The sequence below is a fragment of the Mesitornis unicolor genome, unplaced genomic scaffold (assembly GCF_000695765.1).
Source record: "Mesitornis unicolor isolate BGI_N332 unplaced genomic scaffold, ASM69576v1 scaffold48588, whole genome shotgun sequence".
Classification (NCBI taxonomy): domain Eukaryota; kingdom Metazoa; phylum Chordata; class Aves; order Mesitornithiformes; family Mesitornithidae; genus Mesitornis; species Mesitornis unicolor.
In genome coordinates this window covers 872-20,012 of record NW_010200726.1, presented here as the reverse complement: position 1 = coordinate 20,012, position 19,141 = coordinate 872, and the positions used below count along the sequence as shown (strand labels likewise).

At 38.2% G+C, this 19,141-nt stretch overlaps 1 protein-coding gene across 1 annotated transcript; it reads right to left on the bottom strand.

The window, feature by feature from the left end:
* Positions 1-430: 430 nt before the first annotated feature.
* Positions 431-18,732, bottom strand: LOC104544860 (cyclin-G-associated kinase-like; the record flags this gene model as incomplete). Its single annotated transcript, XM_010189841.1, has 10 exons — positions 431-643; positions 2,306-2,425; positions 2,790-2,924; positions 9,008-9,178; positions 11,111-11,590; positions 12,370-12,528; positions 14,382-14,575; positions 14,921-15,000; positions 17,380-17,497; positions 18,538-18,732. Coding segments are annotated over 10 exons (1,865 nt in total), but the record flags the coding sequence as incomplete, so codon positions are not given.
* Positions 18,733-19,141: the final 409 nt, after the last annotated feature.

The window sequence follows — 19,141 nt, the reverse complement described above, 5'->3', positions numbered from 1 at the left end:
CAACTTCTAATATTCTGTGATTCTGTGACTAGCTATTATCTTCAGCTAGGAAAAACATTGCATCCTTTTATCTGTGTATCACAAGTGGACTAGCATGAAGAAACACTATCAACCATCTCTCCCTGGGTAAATCAAATTTACCTTTCTAACCCAGTGATACAAAACCAGTACCCATGTAGACGAGTGAATATAGCCTTAAGATTTTATGTCCAAACTTGCACATATCTGGGCCATGGTCAGCTCGTCTCTGCAATATTCTAGTGTAGCTCTACAAAAGCAGGACACCAGATTTGCTAAGTTCTTTCCAGGTTTCTACTAGATACAACCTAAATATAAATAAAAAGACGAAGGTACAAGAGTTTCTGCTGCGTACAGCACATCTGACTAACTTCACAGAGGCCATTATAAGGAATGCCTTCAGAAAACTTACCAAAGCTTGGGGTTCTGATTCCTCTTTCTTCTCGTCCACCAATAACACTGAAGTTTACTGTGTAATTGGGTTTAGCTGCTGTGCTGGATTTAGTCTGGGACTGCCATGAAGTACTCTGGGGTTTTGTGGATTTCTGCCACTGATTTCCCAACTTCTGAGGTGGAACAGTCTTCTGACCGAAGCCACTACTCGAGAGCCCACCACTGGAGGAACCTAACAATAAATACTAAATTAGTTTCTCAGCTCAGTATCTGTCACTTGTTTAATACAATTAGGACGGTTTGGTCATGACATCTAACCACACAGTTTACAGTGATACCACTATAGAAGAGAAAGCCCAAGTACGTAAAATGAAGTGAAGAGTCTCATTAACAGGTTACTTGGCTGGCAGGAGCTAGAGCCATTACAGAAAGTCTTCTGACTCCTTACAACTCAAGTTTTCAACTGTGAATTTTAGCAGAAGCATTCACTCTTGTGTGATCAGCCAGGCATGTGTAAAGCCAGAAATAATTCTTCAGTGACAGTGGTTCTGCCCACCCAGTTCATTACACTTCAACATCTGTTACTGTGCAGAGGACACTGAAAAACTATGTGATCAAGAAAAAGTAATATAGTGAGGATATTTTCAAATGAGTGCTTTCAAAGTCTCTAGTGATTTCTTCCACTACTGCTTAAGAAAGATGAGAAGATTACTCTAAAGCAGCACTAGCAGGGAAATTGCACATAAGTAAAAAAAGCACTGAAGCCCGCAGAAGATACTGTTGTAATCATCCTGGTGTGATCTATAGGCCTCTGTCTGTCAATAGACTATTGACTCAATTTTTAGTATCCCATTTCCATTCACTGTATCAGTATAAATAGCACTGCTTAACAGCTTCACCTCCTACTAATTTTGGAAGAACACACAGGGCCTTTTCTGTAGTTTACAATACTCAGTGTAAGCATATTGAGCAGAATAAAGTTTCAGCGTTTAAAATTCATTATTCAGCTTTTTGTCTCACTGATGAGAATAAGCATGATATTTTTTTATTCTAAAACAAATAGCATGATGACTGAATTTAGATAAATCTAGACTTTTTGGAAGCAGGAACTTTACATTACAGTCCTACTTTCTAGTACAAGATCATTCTTAGAATTTAAGAGTGTGAGAACAACTATCACAGAACACTACTAGTATCCTACCACTAGCCTGATAAAATAACTAAAGGTAGTTAGTAGCAGTGTTTCTTTTCTGTTTATATAGTATTCCTAATTAAGCAGTTTTCATCACATAACTTTTCTTCCAGAATAACAACTTACAAGTTAAGGTCAAAAAACACCTATGAAAAATACAACAAGTCTAAACACCAGTTCTTGTAACTCCCTGAAAATTCAGTTTAAGCCTGAGAAGGTTCACTAGCACAGTGACACAGCTTTCATTTTATATCCTTCACAGCACAGTATCAATCAATGCTAGATAAGGAACCTCATGCTCAGTTACTAAACCAGCGACCTCTGGTTTCTCTTACCTTCTCAACTACATTCTGAAGCATTAAGTATTTATACTGTTTCTATATCAAGTATTTATACATTTTCAACTGTTATCTTCTGAAATATTATTACGATAAAACGGTTTGGATTGGAAGAGACCTTAAAGATCATTTAGGGCAATACCCCTGCCATGCACAGGGATTATTCTAGATGTTTTACACAATCTCTGTAAATAATTGATCTTTTCTTGTAAATTGTCTGCTCTTAGCAGTTGCCTCGAGCTGGTCATTAAAAACTAAAAGGAAACAGCTTCCTTTATATAAGCTATCAGTTACTTTTAGGAGGCTATACTTAATGCCTCTGTGGTTTTATTCGCTTCTTGTACCAATAAATGTAAGATCTCACCTGGAAGACCAGATCCAAGATTGGCAAGATCAGCAAAAGGATCAAAGTTCTGAGATTTAGCCTGGCTGAAAGACAGATTTGAAGACACATTGGACTGGCTCCCTGTGGTAAAAGCTTGACCTGTATAATAAGAAAATGCATCATGTACATGGTGTATCTGGAAATTGAGAGAATCAATAAAAGTACTATTTCCACAACACCTTGTGTGAACCTCCCCAGCATTCAGCTCCATGACATCTTTTACCATGATAAGAATCACCATGACTACAGACAGCTGAAACAATTTGGCTGTTCTGCCTTGAACTTATTCTGAAAAACTACACAAGTGCCTTAATAAAGAGGCATTTAAGCACAAGAGTATGGAGTCCTTTAAGCAAGAAAGCAAAAAGACATGAAGACATTTTCAGCAGTTTCAAGCAATTAAACTGACCAAGTTTTGAGTATTCTGTATTCCCTCTAATGGAATAACTTCATTTCAAAATACCTTCAAAAAGAGGCTTTAGCTGTGGTGACGCTACATTGCTGGTTGCTGAGGAATCTGCCCAAGAATCCCAACCACTGAGGAGATCTGGGTGGCTTGTAGAAGATGATATTTTAGGCGGCTCTGGTGTTAAATTCCCTACAGAAGAAAAAAAAAACCTTCTGATTATTCTTTTAAGAAAACAATCAAAAATAGATATTTTGCCAGTACCAACAGAACCGTGTACTACATTGTCAGCTGCAGTGGCCAACCACATGGCTTCCTTAAAATTTCTCCTTAACACAATCATGCAGTCTTAAATAAACCTCAAAAGGGTTTTACCACTGGAATTACTTCATTTTTATTTGAAACATCCCATGCACTTCATAGAGGAGATATTTTCATGCACAGGCAATGCTATGAATTTAACAGCTTAGGTCTTCAGGGCAAAAGGACTAGCTAAGGGATAGCTTCAGGGCACACTACTCTTCCTGACAACATTGCAGGTAACCAGAAAGCAGCAGTGCTTCATGACATGGTGCTCTATTGCTCAGCAGTCTGGGTGCTACACAGGTGGAGTGGGGTCACTTCAAAATGCAGGTTTGACAGCCCCAGGCCTCACATGACAAAGGGAGCTCTTGACAAACTAATAGCCCTAAAATAATAATGGCCCCAAACTAATAGGTTCAACATATGAATAAAAGGCATCCAATTAAAGAGCAGCATACAGGAAGAGTGATCTCTTCAAAGAAAAGATTGAGAATCATTAGCTTCATGGATAAAAGCTGCTTTTCTAAGTGTAAAGCAAAACCACCATGCCAACTGAAAACAAGGGAACAGTCACATTCAGAAGGATGCAAGAGTGCTTCCACTAACTTCTAGAAAGTGTTCCGTTCAACACAGGGTTACAACTGCCACCCCTGACACTTGCAAATGGCTCCCCTCTTTCTCACAGTATGAGGTGAGCCATCCTCAGCATGAAAGGTCCTGGGTAAGGAACATTCAAAGCTGCTTGCTAGCTCTGAGCATCCGTTTTGAACACAGCTTGCAGAGGCTTCACTGTGAAGCATGACAGCTTTCGAATGTAACCACCGCTTCAATGCTATGAAAACAGTCAGTGCTACACAGGGAGAGGTGAAGTTTCAGCAGAGGCAGTATGTTTAATGGTACTCTAAGACCTCCAAAAGACCTAGAGTTTGGAAAATTAACCTAACCGTTCTCACAGGAATGGTGACATTTTGATGCTTTTGGCATTTTGACTATTACATCATGGCTCTTCACTTCTCAGCTTTTCAACGTTACATTCTGAATACTGATACCAAATCTCACAAGCTCTTTTGTCTTATTTGAGGAAGTAATTTGAAGCAAATTAAATACCCCCTCCACCACCTCAATCCACTAATTCCATTTATAATTAGATAAGATAAACTTACACTGCATCTTACAGTTGCAAAGATAGCACATCAAATACTTTGCAACAAATGTCTGTCAAGAGCCTGTATTACAGCAGGGTCGTCTCAGCTACATGTGAAGGATGTCATCAGAATAAACTATGTGAGGGAGCGAAAGTCTTCTGAAAGTATAGCACTACTTTCAGTCCTTTCTCCAGACTTAAGCCTCATCTCCCTGCCTCTGAAACTACAGAGGAAACAGTATGTATTTGCCTCAGTACTCAGGACCCCAGCTATCTGCTACACAGCACTGTCACTGGCTATAAATGTGAAAATATCCAAAAGCATCCACTCACCAGCTTGGAAATTTTCAGTACCATATGCTACTCCCAAATGTTAAGTGTGCCTTGAACTAATTTTAGTATTGATTTTCAAGTTAGAAATCATCTCGGCTTATGATCTCTCTATTACAAGATTTTACAGGGGCATGAGAAAATCTACAACCACTTAAGGAACTAACACTTTTCCAATTATAAAACCAAGTTCAGTGAAATAAGAATAAAGTAAACTACAGCTGAGAGCATTTGAAGGACTGAGAACGCAGTATGGGAATCAAGTGTTTTATAACAGCTGGTTTACGGGCAGTCAAGTTCATCACCTTCTCCACCCTGAACAAAGCAGCGCGTAGCCTAATTCTATGTATAGCAGTAAACTCACTATGAATAGTACAAGCTCAGACATCCACTACACTTCTATCACAAAAACCTTAAAACAGAGTACAATGTGCAATATACAGAACAGACAAGATTAATCACCTCCTTGAACTGTTTATTCTTGCACTACAGTCTATCTAGTTTTACAATTTGAGCATTACAATAGATCTTAACATCAAGAAATAGCATTACCAACATGATACTGACTTCTACATATTCTGAAATGGTATGACAAGACCACATGCTAAATCCCATATTCTTTGAACCTGACACACTGGAGTACATAGAGACACATTAAAGTAAAGGAGCAGAATATCTAAAGAAAGGATAAAATAGGAAGCATAGCTAAATATTCTGAATGTTGAAGCAACTGAGATCATGGGCAAGCAGATCCACACCTGCTCATCCCCTAAGTTCTTTAATGTGTTTATTTATAATCCTTAGCCATACAGCAGTAAACCACAGGAGGTGAGGGCATAGCTCTTTATTAACACTGCTCAAACCGAGCTAAGATGTAAGAGTAAGTTGGCGGTAATCAGATCACACTTTCCAGCTTCCTAAAATAAGAGACCTGCATTTTACTACATCCTGCACACAACTTCATATTAGGTTTTCTTTAACTTGTCATCTCTACAGGAAATCCTTTAATCACAGAGGACAGCAGGATTTTCTGTGAACCAAGAGGCTAGTTTAGTATGACGCAAGTGTTTTTTTAACCTTGTCTAAAGCCTGACTGAGAACACACTTCTACTCAGGAGAAAGCTACGCTGGTCACTCATGTTTCTTCTGATCAACTTCTACACCCTCTGCTAACTTTTGATCAGATCAGCTCATTCTCACAGGGAAAAATACACTCCTAACTCCATTTGCATTAGAGATGACCTGCTACTTACATATCCAGAACCAATTCTATTCTCAAAAAAGTTAACTGAACAGATATCTCCTTAGGAAAAGTGGACAATCCTGTGGCTACTGACAATAGCTTGTTTTTGCGAGTGTGGCCACTAAAGAGCAGGTTACTGATTCTGAAGTGAACAGCTGTCCCATCTACTAGCTTCTCTGCTAATTTACTACAGCATTTCACAGAAAATTGTATTACTTTGTTAATACACTGCCATTTTAACAGCAACTGCTCAATATTTTAATATTACAGGACAGAATGTCTTAGCACATCAGATATTCTTTAAGAACTACATTCAAGAACTACCTTTCCTACAAACTGAAATTACATTTTAAAACTTCTATGATTTTAAATTTTAAGCCACATTGAGAAATATAAGCTTGAAATTCTAATTATTTCACTTGTGTACACTGAAACCACTTTTCTCCTGGTATCTATAGAGGTTTAGTAATTGTTTACTACCAAAGGAAGCTTATCCAGCACTACAATCTAATTCCAGACACCTATTACTGCTTCAAAAGCAGATTCACTGTGTCTCCTTGCTACTGCTTGTTTTGAATGAATGTTGATACTACTACTACTACTTTATTTTCAGTGAATTTAAATTTGTTTCTCACTGTAATGACCTTGTGTTTGCACTTTTTTCTGCCTTCCCAACACAGTTCTTCCAAATCACTGTAAAACAGTACACTGAAGAGAAGAACATGGGTACATTTTAAATATCTTTTCCCTATGTTGACAGAAAGCTCCAAAAATTACATTAAAATAGAAGGTATGCTAATGCATTTACCAGGGTGCAAGTTCTCAATCAAAATCAGAAAGAACAGGTATAAAACAATACGCACTGAAATGAGAACAATGACCATTGAAATGTCAAAATATTTTTTTCTTCTGTACTTGCTCAAAGGTTAGTAACAGCTGAACATCGATGGTGGTGCCCTTGAGGTTCCAAGTAAACATTCAGAGAGCAGAAATTCACATTTCTGTATTTTTCCAACTGAAATTTAGTACACAACACTGTTCTGTTATGTAGGGATTATAACACCTCTGATCTGAGAGCACACTGAGGGTGCTGGTATTGTTTAATGTGGAGAAGAGAAGGACAGGTGTGGGCAATCTTATCAATGTGTATAAATACTTAATGGGAAGAAGCAAAGACTGAGCCAGACTCTTCTCAGTGTTGCCTAATGGAAGGATGAGAGGCAATAGGCACAAAATAAAACACAGGAAACACCATTTAAACAAATGTATTTTTTTCTGTAAGAGCAGTCAAACACTGGCACAGATTGCTCATAGAAGTTGTAGAGTCTGCAACCTCAGAAATAATAAAAATCAGCAAGAACTTGGTCCTGAGCAGCCTGCTCTACTTAACCCTCCTTTGAGCAGATTAACTAGACAACCTCCAGAAGTCCCTGCTGAGATGACGCTCCACAGATTAGTACTTATCAAATATTATACTGAACAGAAGAAAAATCATCATTTGTTTGGTAACCTCATGCAGTGACAACAATAGTGTCATAAGACAGGCAACTGTGCAATTATAGAACAAACATACACCTGTTACTTTAACAACAACATAAATGTTGCAAAGGAAGCAGCAAGCAGGATCCTCTCAGCACAATCAACCATAGCTAGAATATAACACCTAAATAGATGGTAAAGAGAGCAATCAGCTGACTAGCCTTTCATTTCAAGAAGGAAGCTCTTGTCTCAGCCAAGCAAATACTGCATCTTTTTATCCAGCTTCTCTGTAACTAACACTCAGACTGCATCAGCCAGAAGCAGTGTCAACTAAACCGACTGTCTAACAAGGAGTTAGACACAGTAAGCTCTGGGAAGAAAATGTTCCTGGATTCAGGGTGAGGATTGTGATGCCACCATTTCTAACTGCCTCCAATTCATAAGCAGGCGTCTGCAGGGTTGTCTTTGTGAGAAGAGGCCTAGGCTGCTCCATGCTGGACAGCCAGCTCAAACAGACCCACCACAGAACACAGCCGAGCCCCTCAGGCGAGATGGTGGTACCTCTGGGAAAACATCTGTAAGAAAGGGTGAAGAACACTGCACAGCAACCATGAGAGGAGTGAGAAAAAGTGTGAGAGACACAGCCCTGCAGCCATCAAGGTCAGTGGAGAAGGAGGGGGAGAAGATGCTCCAGGTCCCAGAGCAGAGATTCCCCTCCAGCCCATAGAGAAGACCACAGCAGAGCAGAAGTCCACACCGCAGCCTGTGGAGGACCCCACGCAGCTGGCCATGCCATGGCGGAAGCCACAGCACATGTCGAGGAGCCCACACAGATGGAGGCTTCTGGGAGTAGCTGCAGGCCATGGGGGACCCAGACTGGAGCAGCCTGTTCCTGAAAGACTGTAGCCTATGGAGACCCATGTTTTTGAAAGACTTTCCCATGGGAAGTAGCCATGCAGGAGCAGGGGAACACCAGAGGAGAGTGTTACAGACTGAACACAACTTCCATCCCTATGGAAGGGATCCATGCTTTTCTTTTAAAATTAGATTTAAAAAGCAACAATTCTGGTTCTACCATTCCACCATTTTTGGAAGGATATGTTTCTCCTTAAAGAATGAGCATGCTTAGAAGCTCTATTTAGTAACGCTTTGGAAATAAGATGCTTAGGATGGAGATATAAGAAGACTGAACATATCACAAAGCTTTTTGAATAGATTTTAAATTAAATGCAAGAGGAAAAGGCTTCACCAAGAATACATCAGAGAAAGTAAATGAAAAAAATAAGATTAGCGTATTACATAATGTCTTCTTAAGTGTATTACCAGAATGCATTCAGGTCAAGAATGCCCAAGCTAGCCTCAGCCTGCATTCTAAAAACCTGCTGTAATATAACTTGACTCACTTATTTCTTTTTCAAGGCTTCCAGAAAATCTTAATTTGAATGCAATCAAAATAGCATTCTGCCATCTAGAAAGTAAATTTGCAGGTGTTTGTGTATGCTCAGTTTTAAGAGCCCTCATAGGTAACTCCAGCTCCTTACAGAAGGTTAGGAGTGTTAGGAATCCTCTCACATCATAAACATTAGTATTGCATTATACGGGAAACCCTTGCTACTTGGTGCTTTTGTATCTGCATTCCCAGAACACAGAGCTAATTAAAACAGCAGTCACAACAAGTGTATCTATTGAGACACTAATCCGCCTTGACTAAGCTGGAAGACAAATGCACAGAGCACCAAAAACTGTTGAGAAAGAGAACATCAGCAGCACACTTACCTAAATTTAAGAAATCTGAGCTGGAAGAAGGAGGAAGTGAACTATGTGTGGAAGGAAATGTACTAGTTGCAGATGTTGAGCTTGGATTGAGAAAGTCCCCAAAGAAGTCTGGACTAGACTGGGCTTGATTTTCTGAACTTGATGACATTATGAATGGGTCAAAAGGATCAGCTAAAAAAAGAAGCAGAACATAAAATTATTCTAAAATTTGTCATAAGATAAAGTTGAAAAAGCTTTACTCCTCTGAAGGCACAGACGAATGTAGAGTTCACGTTGGTGACTGCAGCAGCCTTCTGACAATTTTTAATGGCAAAAAGTCACCATTCTCTTCCTCTAGACAGCTGTACTTCCATGTCTATACAAAAAGTATTTCAGCTATACACAATATGAACAGCTATGTCATCAAACACAAATCCTTAGCAAGTCTGCATATGTTTAATAACATTGTTAATTTCATCCATGCAAGATACACATTAAATGTGAATAAACATCTGCATACAAACAGAATAATACATTTATTAAACACTCTATAATGCCAAACTTCTGAAGAATTTAAACAAAACAGACTAAACTACTAAAAATAATATCAAGTAAAACATTCATACTACCACTTTGACTTGAAGGCATTGGTGACTCTGGGGCAGAAAGCTTGTCAAGTCAAGAATGAAAACCAACAGCAGCAAGGCTTTCAACAGGTCTCTAGTGATCACAATGAAGAAAAAACTAACTGGAAGAGTATTTATAGTGAGCATGGGGTAGCATGTGACAGTCTGCTGGAATCATGGCTCCAGATCTTCCCTTTCTGCTGCCCTCTAGGGTCAAAATCTTTAAGAGCCCAGGGACTCCTGCCAGACGCACTCAGACGCTGAGAAGGAATAATCCTGCCATAGTGCCTCAGCGCATCCTGGGGTGATGACTTCATTGTACAGGACTCGGTAACATTCCAAAAAAACCTCCTGGATTGTCATCAAGCTATTTTACTATAGCATCACAAGTACACAAAGCCTCAAATACAAGTCTGATGTGCAAACTGAAATACAACAGCAGCTAAATATTCTTACTTCTGCAATTATCTTTCTTTTATCCAATTCAAAGGTAGAATGAGATACATACATGACTACTGCTCAGGTGTTTTATGCAGTTGATATAAGAATGGCAGTTAAAGACAGACAAACTAATAAAGCTTCCTTTTTATAGTCTTCTGCCTGTGTAAATGAGCAATCACTTAATTTACCTTTGACTACAGTAAAGAAGATCAATATCGAATTGCTTCAAAAGAAATACTTGAAATCACTCTGTGAAATCACAAGTGCTCTACAAAAACAAGCTGCAGCTGTATGTATATTAAATCTTTTAGTCTAAGTGAATTATTATGCAAAAATCTAAACCTTGTAACAGTTTCCCAGATTATCTGACAAATACTTGCAAGACTCTTACTGTAACTTCAGACAGAGAATTGCTGTGTAGTCACGTAACAGATCTAAGGCACTGGTAAGAGGACCAGAACCTCTAAACTAAAACACCTTGTTTAAATGCCACAGGGGCAGCAGTGTGTAACAGTTTCTTGCAGGACACAGACCTACCAACAACCGTCAGTAGAACTAGGAAGAAAATACCTTTCAGCAGTACTACTATCACACCAATTTGAACAGTAATCTACAGGATTTTCAGTTGCCTAGCAACGTTATGTGATTAACACTCAAAAATCCCACGCAGACATTTGACCTGACCAGCACAGCTCTGTACCGCATCTAATGCTATTGCTTTATGTAAAGCGCAGGCAAGCAGTAAGTTATTACAATTCTATGCCTCAGCAAGAGAAGATAGTTACATGGAGATTTAGAAAATTATCTAGCATGTAACATTTGTATGGGAGAGCTATGGTTTCTTTAAGAATACTGAGTCTCCTTTAAATTCAAAATTTGATACTTTTCCATTTATATGGCTTAAAGCTAATAGGATACCTGTCCGATGCAGAATCTTGCTATAGACCAGTGTCTTCAGTGTACAGATCAAAACATGGTATTCATTTTCTAAACACAATGCAAGCAGCAGTTTTTATCTGTTGGACAGCTGAAGAATACTGATGTTAAACTTACACACCTGAAGACATAGCTGCTGCCGAAGATGTAACCTGAGTAGCAGCTGTATGTTGAGACTGACTGCTGAAAAAGAAATCTGTTCCTTGTCCAAGAAGATCTCCAGTGGGCTCTTCTGAAATCTGTGATACATTACCCACGAACAGATTGTTCAACAAGTCAGTATTACTTGATGAAAAGTTTACTTCCAAGATAGGTTGTTTCTGTTCTGGTGAAATATCAGAGTCTAGACCCAGTAAGTCCACATTCTCTTCAGGAAGAGATTTTTGTAACAGTGCAGATTGAGCTTCAAAATTGGCTTCAAAGAACAACTCTCCTTCTGGAGTAATAGAGTCTTTTTCGTCAACAATTACTGCACTTTCTTCGCCTGAAAACGTAGGGAATTCCTCATCTGAAGGAACACTCTCTTCTCTGTCATCAGATAGCTGAACATGATCATTTTTAGATGAACTGTCCTCTACTCCACTTTCCGGACTTTTTCCTTCTTGAATAAAAATAAGTAACAGCTTTAGATTACAAGGAGTCTTCTGCCAACTAGCATAAGAGACTCATATAGTGAGATCATATAAAAATCTACCCTTAATTAAAGCTGACAAAAGAATTGATTAAAAGAAAGAACTGTTGCCTACCACCTCTTTGTACAGGGCAGGCAAAGGGGCAGTTCACTACCATACTTTCCACTGTGCAAGGGCAAGTATTACAGATTTTTTAAAAAGTGAGACTGACTTGGACATCCACTTCAGGATATTGTGCCCCTTATGGGTTAGAAGACCACTCAGTAACTGCAGCTCCATTCAGTGACAGCATTCAGTGATAGCATAAACAGTTACTGACATTTTTGCCAAAGCAGAACCCCAAAAAAAGGACTAAAACATGCACTATAAAGTTACATTTTCTCAGTCCATACTTACTGATCTGGGCCCTACTGGCTAGGCTACTATGTTTCCTCTGTTCCTCAGCCAGCCCAAGTGGGGCTGTGGGAATGCAGAGGCTTTGTTGCAGACCTTTACGGCTAAGATTTTTGCAGAAAAGGAAAATGTAGCTCATCATTTAAGTTACACATGTCACCAAAAACTATTACTTTTTATCCAAATGAAACAGAATGACCACTTGCTAACCTGCAGAGCTCACTCTTTAAATAGCTTTTTCTCATGGTCTGGTGAAATAGTGACTTTTATTGTATAATGCATCTTAAGCACTCATTGGAAGGTGTACAAGACAACAAACATGAAACAAATAGTTACTTCAGAGGAAAATCTGTACCTTTCCAGTCCAGGGAATGAAAGAAGTTATTTGCATCGGTACTACTGCTGTGTGGGGATTCTGTCTCAGTAGGTACACTTTCTGAAGACTGCTCTAGCTGGGATGCTTCTGCTTCATATTGTGCAGTTGAACCTGGTTGTCTAGGCAGCTCTGGTTTTCCTGTAAGATATATTTTAAGTCAGAATACTTAGAGGAAAAACTTCTAAGACTCAGTCCTGGTCATAGCAGCTGGTATTTCACTTTCAGACTGACTGCCACAGCAAGACAATCATCTCAAAGTATCTATTACTCTGCAAAGAAATTCCAACCCCCACTTCCCATGTGAAATTTGCATCATTAGCTTTGTTTCAACTGCAAAGGCTGGTAAGACTTTGAATTCAACTAACATTAAATTAAACCAGACTCATAGCAAAACACTCATGCATTCATTTGCAGAAAATGGAATTAACACCTCAATTGTACCAACCATCCTCTAAAAGAGACAATAGCTATGAAGATCTGCAATAAGTAACCCAACATAAGAAAAAAGCAAAGGCAGCTATTGGAAAACCCCAGAGTATAAAGTCAGATAAGAACACAGTTGTTAATAAGCATCTAAAAGGAGTTCAGTAATACACAGTGTCCTGCGATTAACTACTCCTTACATTTAGTTTACTGAGATAAGATATTAAGGGAGTCTCGTGTAAGACTGACTTGGTCTGAGTTACCTACTGCTGTATCATCTCCCGAGAAGGAGGTTTCCTCAAAGCAAATAAGAAGACTACCTAAAGTAGTAAGTGTTCATCCACTGTCTAAAAACAATGGGATGAACGACTGGGCAGAAAGCTATTTGTCTAAATTTAAATACCAAACTGGTAGAGCACTTTTTCACCCTCCTTCCACTTATTCAATTGCAGCTTGCATAGATGCTGAAAGAAATACTATGTCTCAGAAAATATATATGAAAAATCGTTATTAGTGCAAATTCAATTTTAACAGGGCAAGTTTTATAAAACCAGTTCACAACACTTGCTTTTATCCTATTCCCTTCCAACCAGTTTTAAGAAATATTTTCAATAGAACTTGAAACTCTTACATTTATCAAGCAGAAAATAAAAGTGGCTTTAAAAAAACAAGAGTAATTTGTACAGATCCTCATTATCAATGAAACACCTTAACTGTACTGAATCAAGAGCTGTGTTCACAGTAGGGTCTTTAAAGTCTATATAAAATAAATTAAATAGAAAATTGCCTAAATCATAACGCAAACCAAACATATCCTGCTAAATTAAAAGTAAGACAGTAGCAACTACCCTGTATGAAACGAAATGTAATAAAGATGTATGATATTACGAATAAAGAGTAAGATCTCATATATGGTGTACTAAAATCACCACAATAATCTCCATCGTGCTTTTTATCCTGGATGCACAGAGAAGGCTTAAGAGCCTTCATGAATATGTCAAAGCTAATTACTAATGCCAGGAGAAGAAGACAGACACTGAACAGTATTAACAGGAACTAATGCAGGCATCTACAGATGAAGCATGCAATACATACTATTAAAAAAATTAAACATTCAGAAAAGCTGAGAAATTGAATTACCACATTACTTAGCTATGTGTAAGAAGAACCTCACTAAAACCATTTTTAGTTAAGACCATTTGTGAGGAATGCTCAGAAGAAGTTAAATGATAATGATGCCAGTTTAGCCAAATACAGTTTTTTCAAGACATTTTGCCTAAAAATCCTAGCTGTCACAACTCTATTTGCTAAAATCCCCATAAATAGCATATCCATAGCTTTAAAGCAAGAAAATGTAATGACAGTAGAGGTAAGACAAAGATAATTATAATCCATTATTGAAGGATAATTTATACTCCTTCATACAATGCAAATTTTTAAGTGATATTTACAAATAAACCACCTTTTAAATTTATTTCACTTAAAGGAATGTCAAAAATTAAACAGAAGTCTCAAACACTAAGTACATTACAAACTTTATAATGTTTCCTAGCTTTTCAAGACATTACCAAATTTTGATAAAATCTCTTGCTGTTCCTCTCGGGTGGAGAAAAGGATCTTGGGATTCAGTCCCTTTATATTCATGTTATCCCACGGCGGCTGTTCACAGCTAGGTCTATCTCTGGGCTCCACTTCTACTTCCAGATTGACTTGAAATAAATCAGGATACTTTTCTTGTATGTCACAAGCATCCAGATCATACCTGCAATACAAGTAGATTCTTGATACCAGTGGCTAGCTAGATTAAATTCACTAGTCCAAGACAGAAATGTAAAGCTATTAGTATAAGGCTTAAAACATGTTGCATTCATTTGCTTTCTCCATATCTTTTAAACAGGTGATATTTTGGTACATAATTTTTTTTTGCATCATGAACAAAACCTTTAGTTTTCTTGAGGTGACAAAACTAAGAATCATCTTACTGCAACTGAAGTAATCTACTTCCTACACTGACTGTATTTCCTCCCCTTGTCATATGTTGGTTTGTCAGATTAAACAGTTTCAAAGAAAACTTCTTTCAGTCTCCTACAAAAGGGTGTCAACATACTTGGCAAATTTCACTGTGGTGGCATTTCGGGGAACAAAACCTGTATGGAACTGAATCTGAAACATCTTCATTGAAGCCATCTGTTGAAAACAAGAGATACAGGGAACCTGCATAAATCCACATGAACAGTATGCACAGTGTTCTGCCTTTAATATAATGCAAAGTATTTTCAGTATTAAAATATTTTAAAGTGCTTGTTTTGCTACCATTTCAGTTAATTCCAGGTATACTTTATTTTGAGAGACAGAACACACATAAACCTATTACTACCAGAAACAAACCAGAAGACATTGAATGAGATACCGTTCATCACCAACCTCAGACTATCAAATTCTGTGAAACGTTTCCAGACCCTCTAGAGGCTGAAAACTGCATGACCATTACTGTTCCAAATAATGTACACTCAGAAAAAAAACATTGTGCAATACATTAATCAAGAAATGTATGTCTTATATAAAGCAGTACATACAGAACAGTTTTAAGTGCAGCATATTTAAAAGGACATTTCATAACACATACAAAGAGTTCTTTTTCCTGTGCAAGGTTTCAAGTCAACCATCCATTCCAGACAGAATTATATGGCTTTTCCAAACTCATTCACTAGAACCATTCAGCTTCCCCAATTCTTTCGTCTGCTGATAGAAAAAACCTACTTTCCCATGCCTGGTCAGCATTTGAGAATCCATGAGATGCTACTATAGAAGGTTCATGTAGCTCCTGGTCTTGTACAAATCCAAATTAAAGCAAACCAGTAAGTCCACAATTATTTGTTCCCTGACTTTAGTATAACACGCTTGGAATAGTCTTGCCAGTCCTTACAAAGGAAGTCATATAGTGTTAGTCCAGTAAATATGATATAATACAATGATGAAAGCTTTCCTTGTAAATAAGCATTTATTGAACCTCATAACCAGAAGCCACATGACAGGCAAAGTATTGCTATGAGGTTGAGGGAGGTGATCTTTCCCCTCTGCTCGGCACTGGTGAGGCCACATGTGAAGTTCTGTGTCCAGTGCTGGGCTCCTCATTACAAGAAACTGACATATCATCCATCCCTACCCTGAACTACATATGAAAACCTGAATAGCCTATTAAATCAGTTTTCTTAATCCCGTACTATGCAAGACATTTCCTAGAAGATAAACTAAATCCTCTCTCAAATTAATTGTAAGTGGGAGACCCTCACAATGCCTGATTCTAGGCACTTAACAGCAATACTGAAATGTGGTGGTTAATATCCCTAAGATTTCTCAGAGAGCTTCACAGAGCACTTCACAGTATGTAAAACTAAGGACACATCGAATATTGTTCCATCAAAGCTCCAAATAGGATCACCACTGTTGCATCATGTGCTAGAATCTTTTTCAATTAGTGAACAAATGGCAGACAAACCACATCAAAGAAAGTCTATCACCAGTGCAGCCAAGACTGCACAAGGAGTATAAGATAACTTGACCGAATTTTCCCAGTTGTAGGCCTTCTTCACTGATGACATTGAATCATACACTAGTAATTGAATCATTTCACTGAGCTTTCAGTTTTAGGATGTTCTGGAAGACCTGGCCCCATAGTACTCTGGAGACATCAAGAAAGTACTGAACTTCTGCAACATGACAAGATTTGATACTTTCCTACGCATAAAGTAGAAAAAACATAGGGAAAAACATTTATTTCAGTAATAGTAGATATGCATGAATATGCTTGTTTGCCCCAAATGTATGGGAACAGTCTGAAGCACCTCTGCATGAATTTTCATAATGTCCCAAGTTAACCTAAACTTTGTACTGCCCCTTCTTATTTTTTTACATAGGTCTCCAAATTTAATTCAGATTACTCATCTGAAGAAAAGAAAAGAAAATACTGCTTTTTTAGAAATTCAAAGACAGGCTTCATCAGCATATTTTTTTTGTTGATCTTGCAATACACTTGCATCCATAGTTGAATCAAAAAAGAAAGCATGCACTCTCTCTAGGAGAACAAAGACGAGAACGAAAATTTGCTACAAAAGCCTCAATCAGGCTCTAGAAATACAGTAAAAAAACCATGGATTTTTCTAGCCTGTTTTATACATGCAGTCCTTGAATTCCACTTTTCTACTGAGTGATATTTTTTCCTTCGGTTGCAGTTTGCATGTACAAAATTTAAAAGTTTGTCTTGTTAAGCAAGTTAACAGATAACAATCATTGCCTGAAAAAGCTGACTAGAAGCTTTCCAGGCAAATATAACAGCTATCACTATTGAAGTAATTTCTGGAAATGCTTACCAAAGCACCTAATGCGGAGCACTAGGAATGGACATACTTACTAGGCTGAATTCCCAAGTACATGAAAACCTCACACAATTCTTTGAAGAATAACAAATAAAGCCACATATTCAATGAGATCACAAATACAAGTCTGATGCAAAACTGCAACAAAAAAAATCAAATTCTTCATGTAGGGTGTTAAATTTAACATTACCTTGGCTTGTAGTCGGCCTCCTAGTGTTGACCTAGCATGATAGATCACAATAAGAACATCTCCCTGGACTGTTACACCTAGTGGAATTACTGCTTTCCCATCTTCAATCTTAAACTCCCTGAAGAAAAAACATAACCACAGTTAATTTTGTTTAGGAAAATAACAGTGTATTAACTTAGGTTCAGTTCAGTTTCTCCAAGGCCTTCAATTTAACCCATAAAAATCTGCTTCAAGTTCTTATTACAGAGAAGGAACTCACTCTAAATGATTAAAATTAAAAGCTGCTCTAAAAATAACAAGATTAACAACTGCCTACAGCAAAGCAACAGACATTTAGAACAGTAGTTCTCAAATCAAATATGGGAGAAATATGTCTTCAAGGAGCTGCTGGGAAATGCAAGAGACAGGAAATTGTTAAGAAATCTTTTCCAAAGAAAAGTGCAGAGATAAAGTGCAGCTGCACTGCTGTGATACCCTAGGACTCCCACTGAGGTACAGTGGTAGAGAAAAAGAGGGGAAAACATTATTATAACATCCCACAGCTGTTTCTGTTGCTATTCTCTTCAAATTTATTAAAGTCCTTACAGGGTTTGGATTTAAAAGAAAGCTAGAAGGACTTTGGTATTCTCTCATCTTTCCTCTGTCTGTGACTACTTACACTTAGTACTGCTAGTGCTGTTTGCAATTCCTGTGCTATATTACAGCAGCAGACACCAGAGCTTTATGGGGGCTAACTAGCACTTCCTTACAGCTGCTGTGTCTGGGGAATCCTTACTGTTTCCATGACTGAGACATGATGTTCAGTTCAGCACATGTATACCAGGGATCAATCTTCCCCAGTTTACACCACATGGAGCGAGAGGAAAGAGGGTCTTGCTTACCTCTGCCTATCAGTGCCCACTGTGCCACCCCATCATCATTCCCCATGTTCTGCAGGAACAGATCCAAGCTGCTATTTAAACCACATTGTCTCTTTCCCATGATTTACCACCCAAGATCAGCTAAAAGGGGACAGAGGTACTGTTCCACATGTTACAGCAGCTTTCTGCTCAACTGACACAAGCAAAATCATGTTTTCTCCTCACAGTATGGACTTAATTTTAAGTTAGTCTAGGAAAACAATGTGCTGTTTCAGAGCAAACCAGAACCTGTACTTACTTCATTTTGTCATATTCCTGGGAGGTAGTGGTTATTCTCTCATCTCCCACATAAACTTCACAAAAAGGCCTGCAGCCATTACGCTGCTTACTGAAAAGAGGAACTGGAGTCATGATGATTGATCTGACAAGGATGGGCTTGCTGTGAGGAATAATGGGTTCTTCAGCCATCATGTCACACATGTATTCAATGTATCTGCCAAAATCAAAAGGTACTCATTTAGCCAGAGAACCAAATTCTAAAAATGGGTAAATCCATAGGTGAGTTATTTCTGTTCATATCCAGCCACTGAGCAGTGACAAATGACAACAATAAGCCATCAGGAACACTTAACAGCACTTCCAGCAAACAGATTTTCAAACGTGACAGAATTTCACAAAAGGAAAATGGAACAGAAACATGGAGAAATATTACAATCCTTAGCCAGCCTCTTAATTTAAGGACAGCAACACAGTTTCTGTACGAAAGTCTGATGGCTGCATCACAACAGAAAAACATACTGCCCAGAAAACTGAATACAGCACTGCATATAAACTCACCTGCAGCTATGTCCCACCTTCCAGACAACTCCAGACACTGCCTTAGGTCTGTAGCTTTACACATA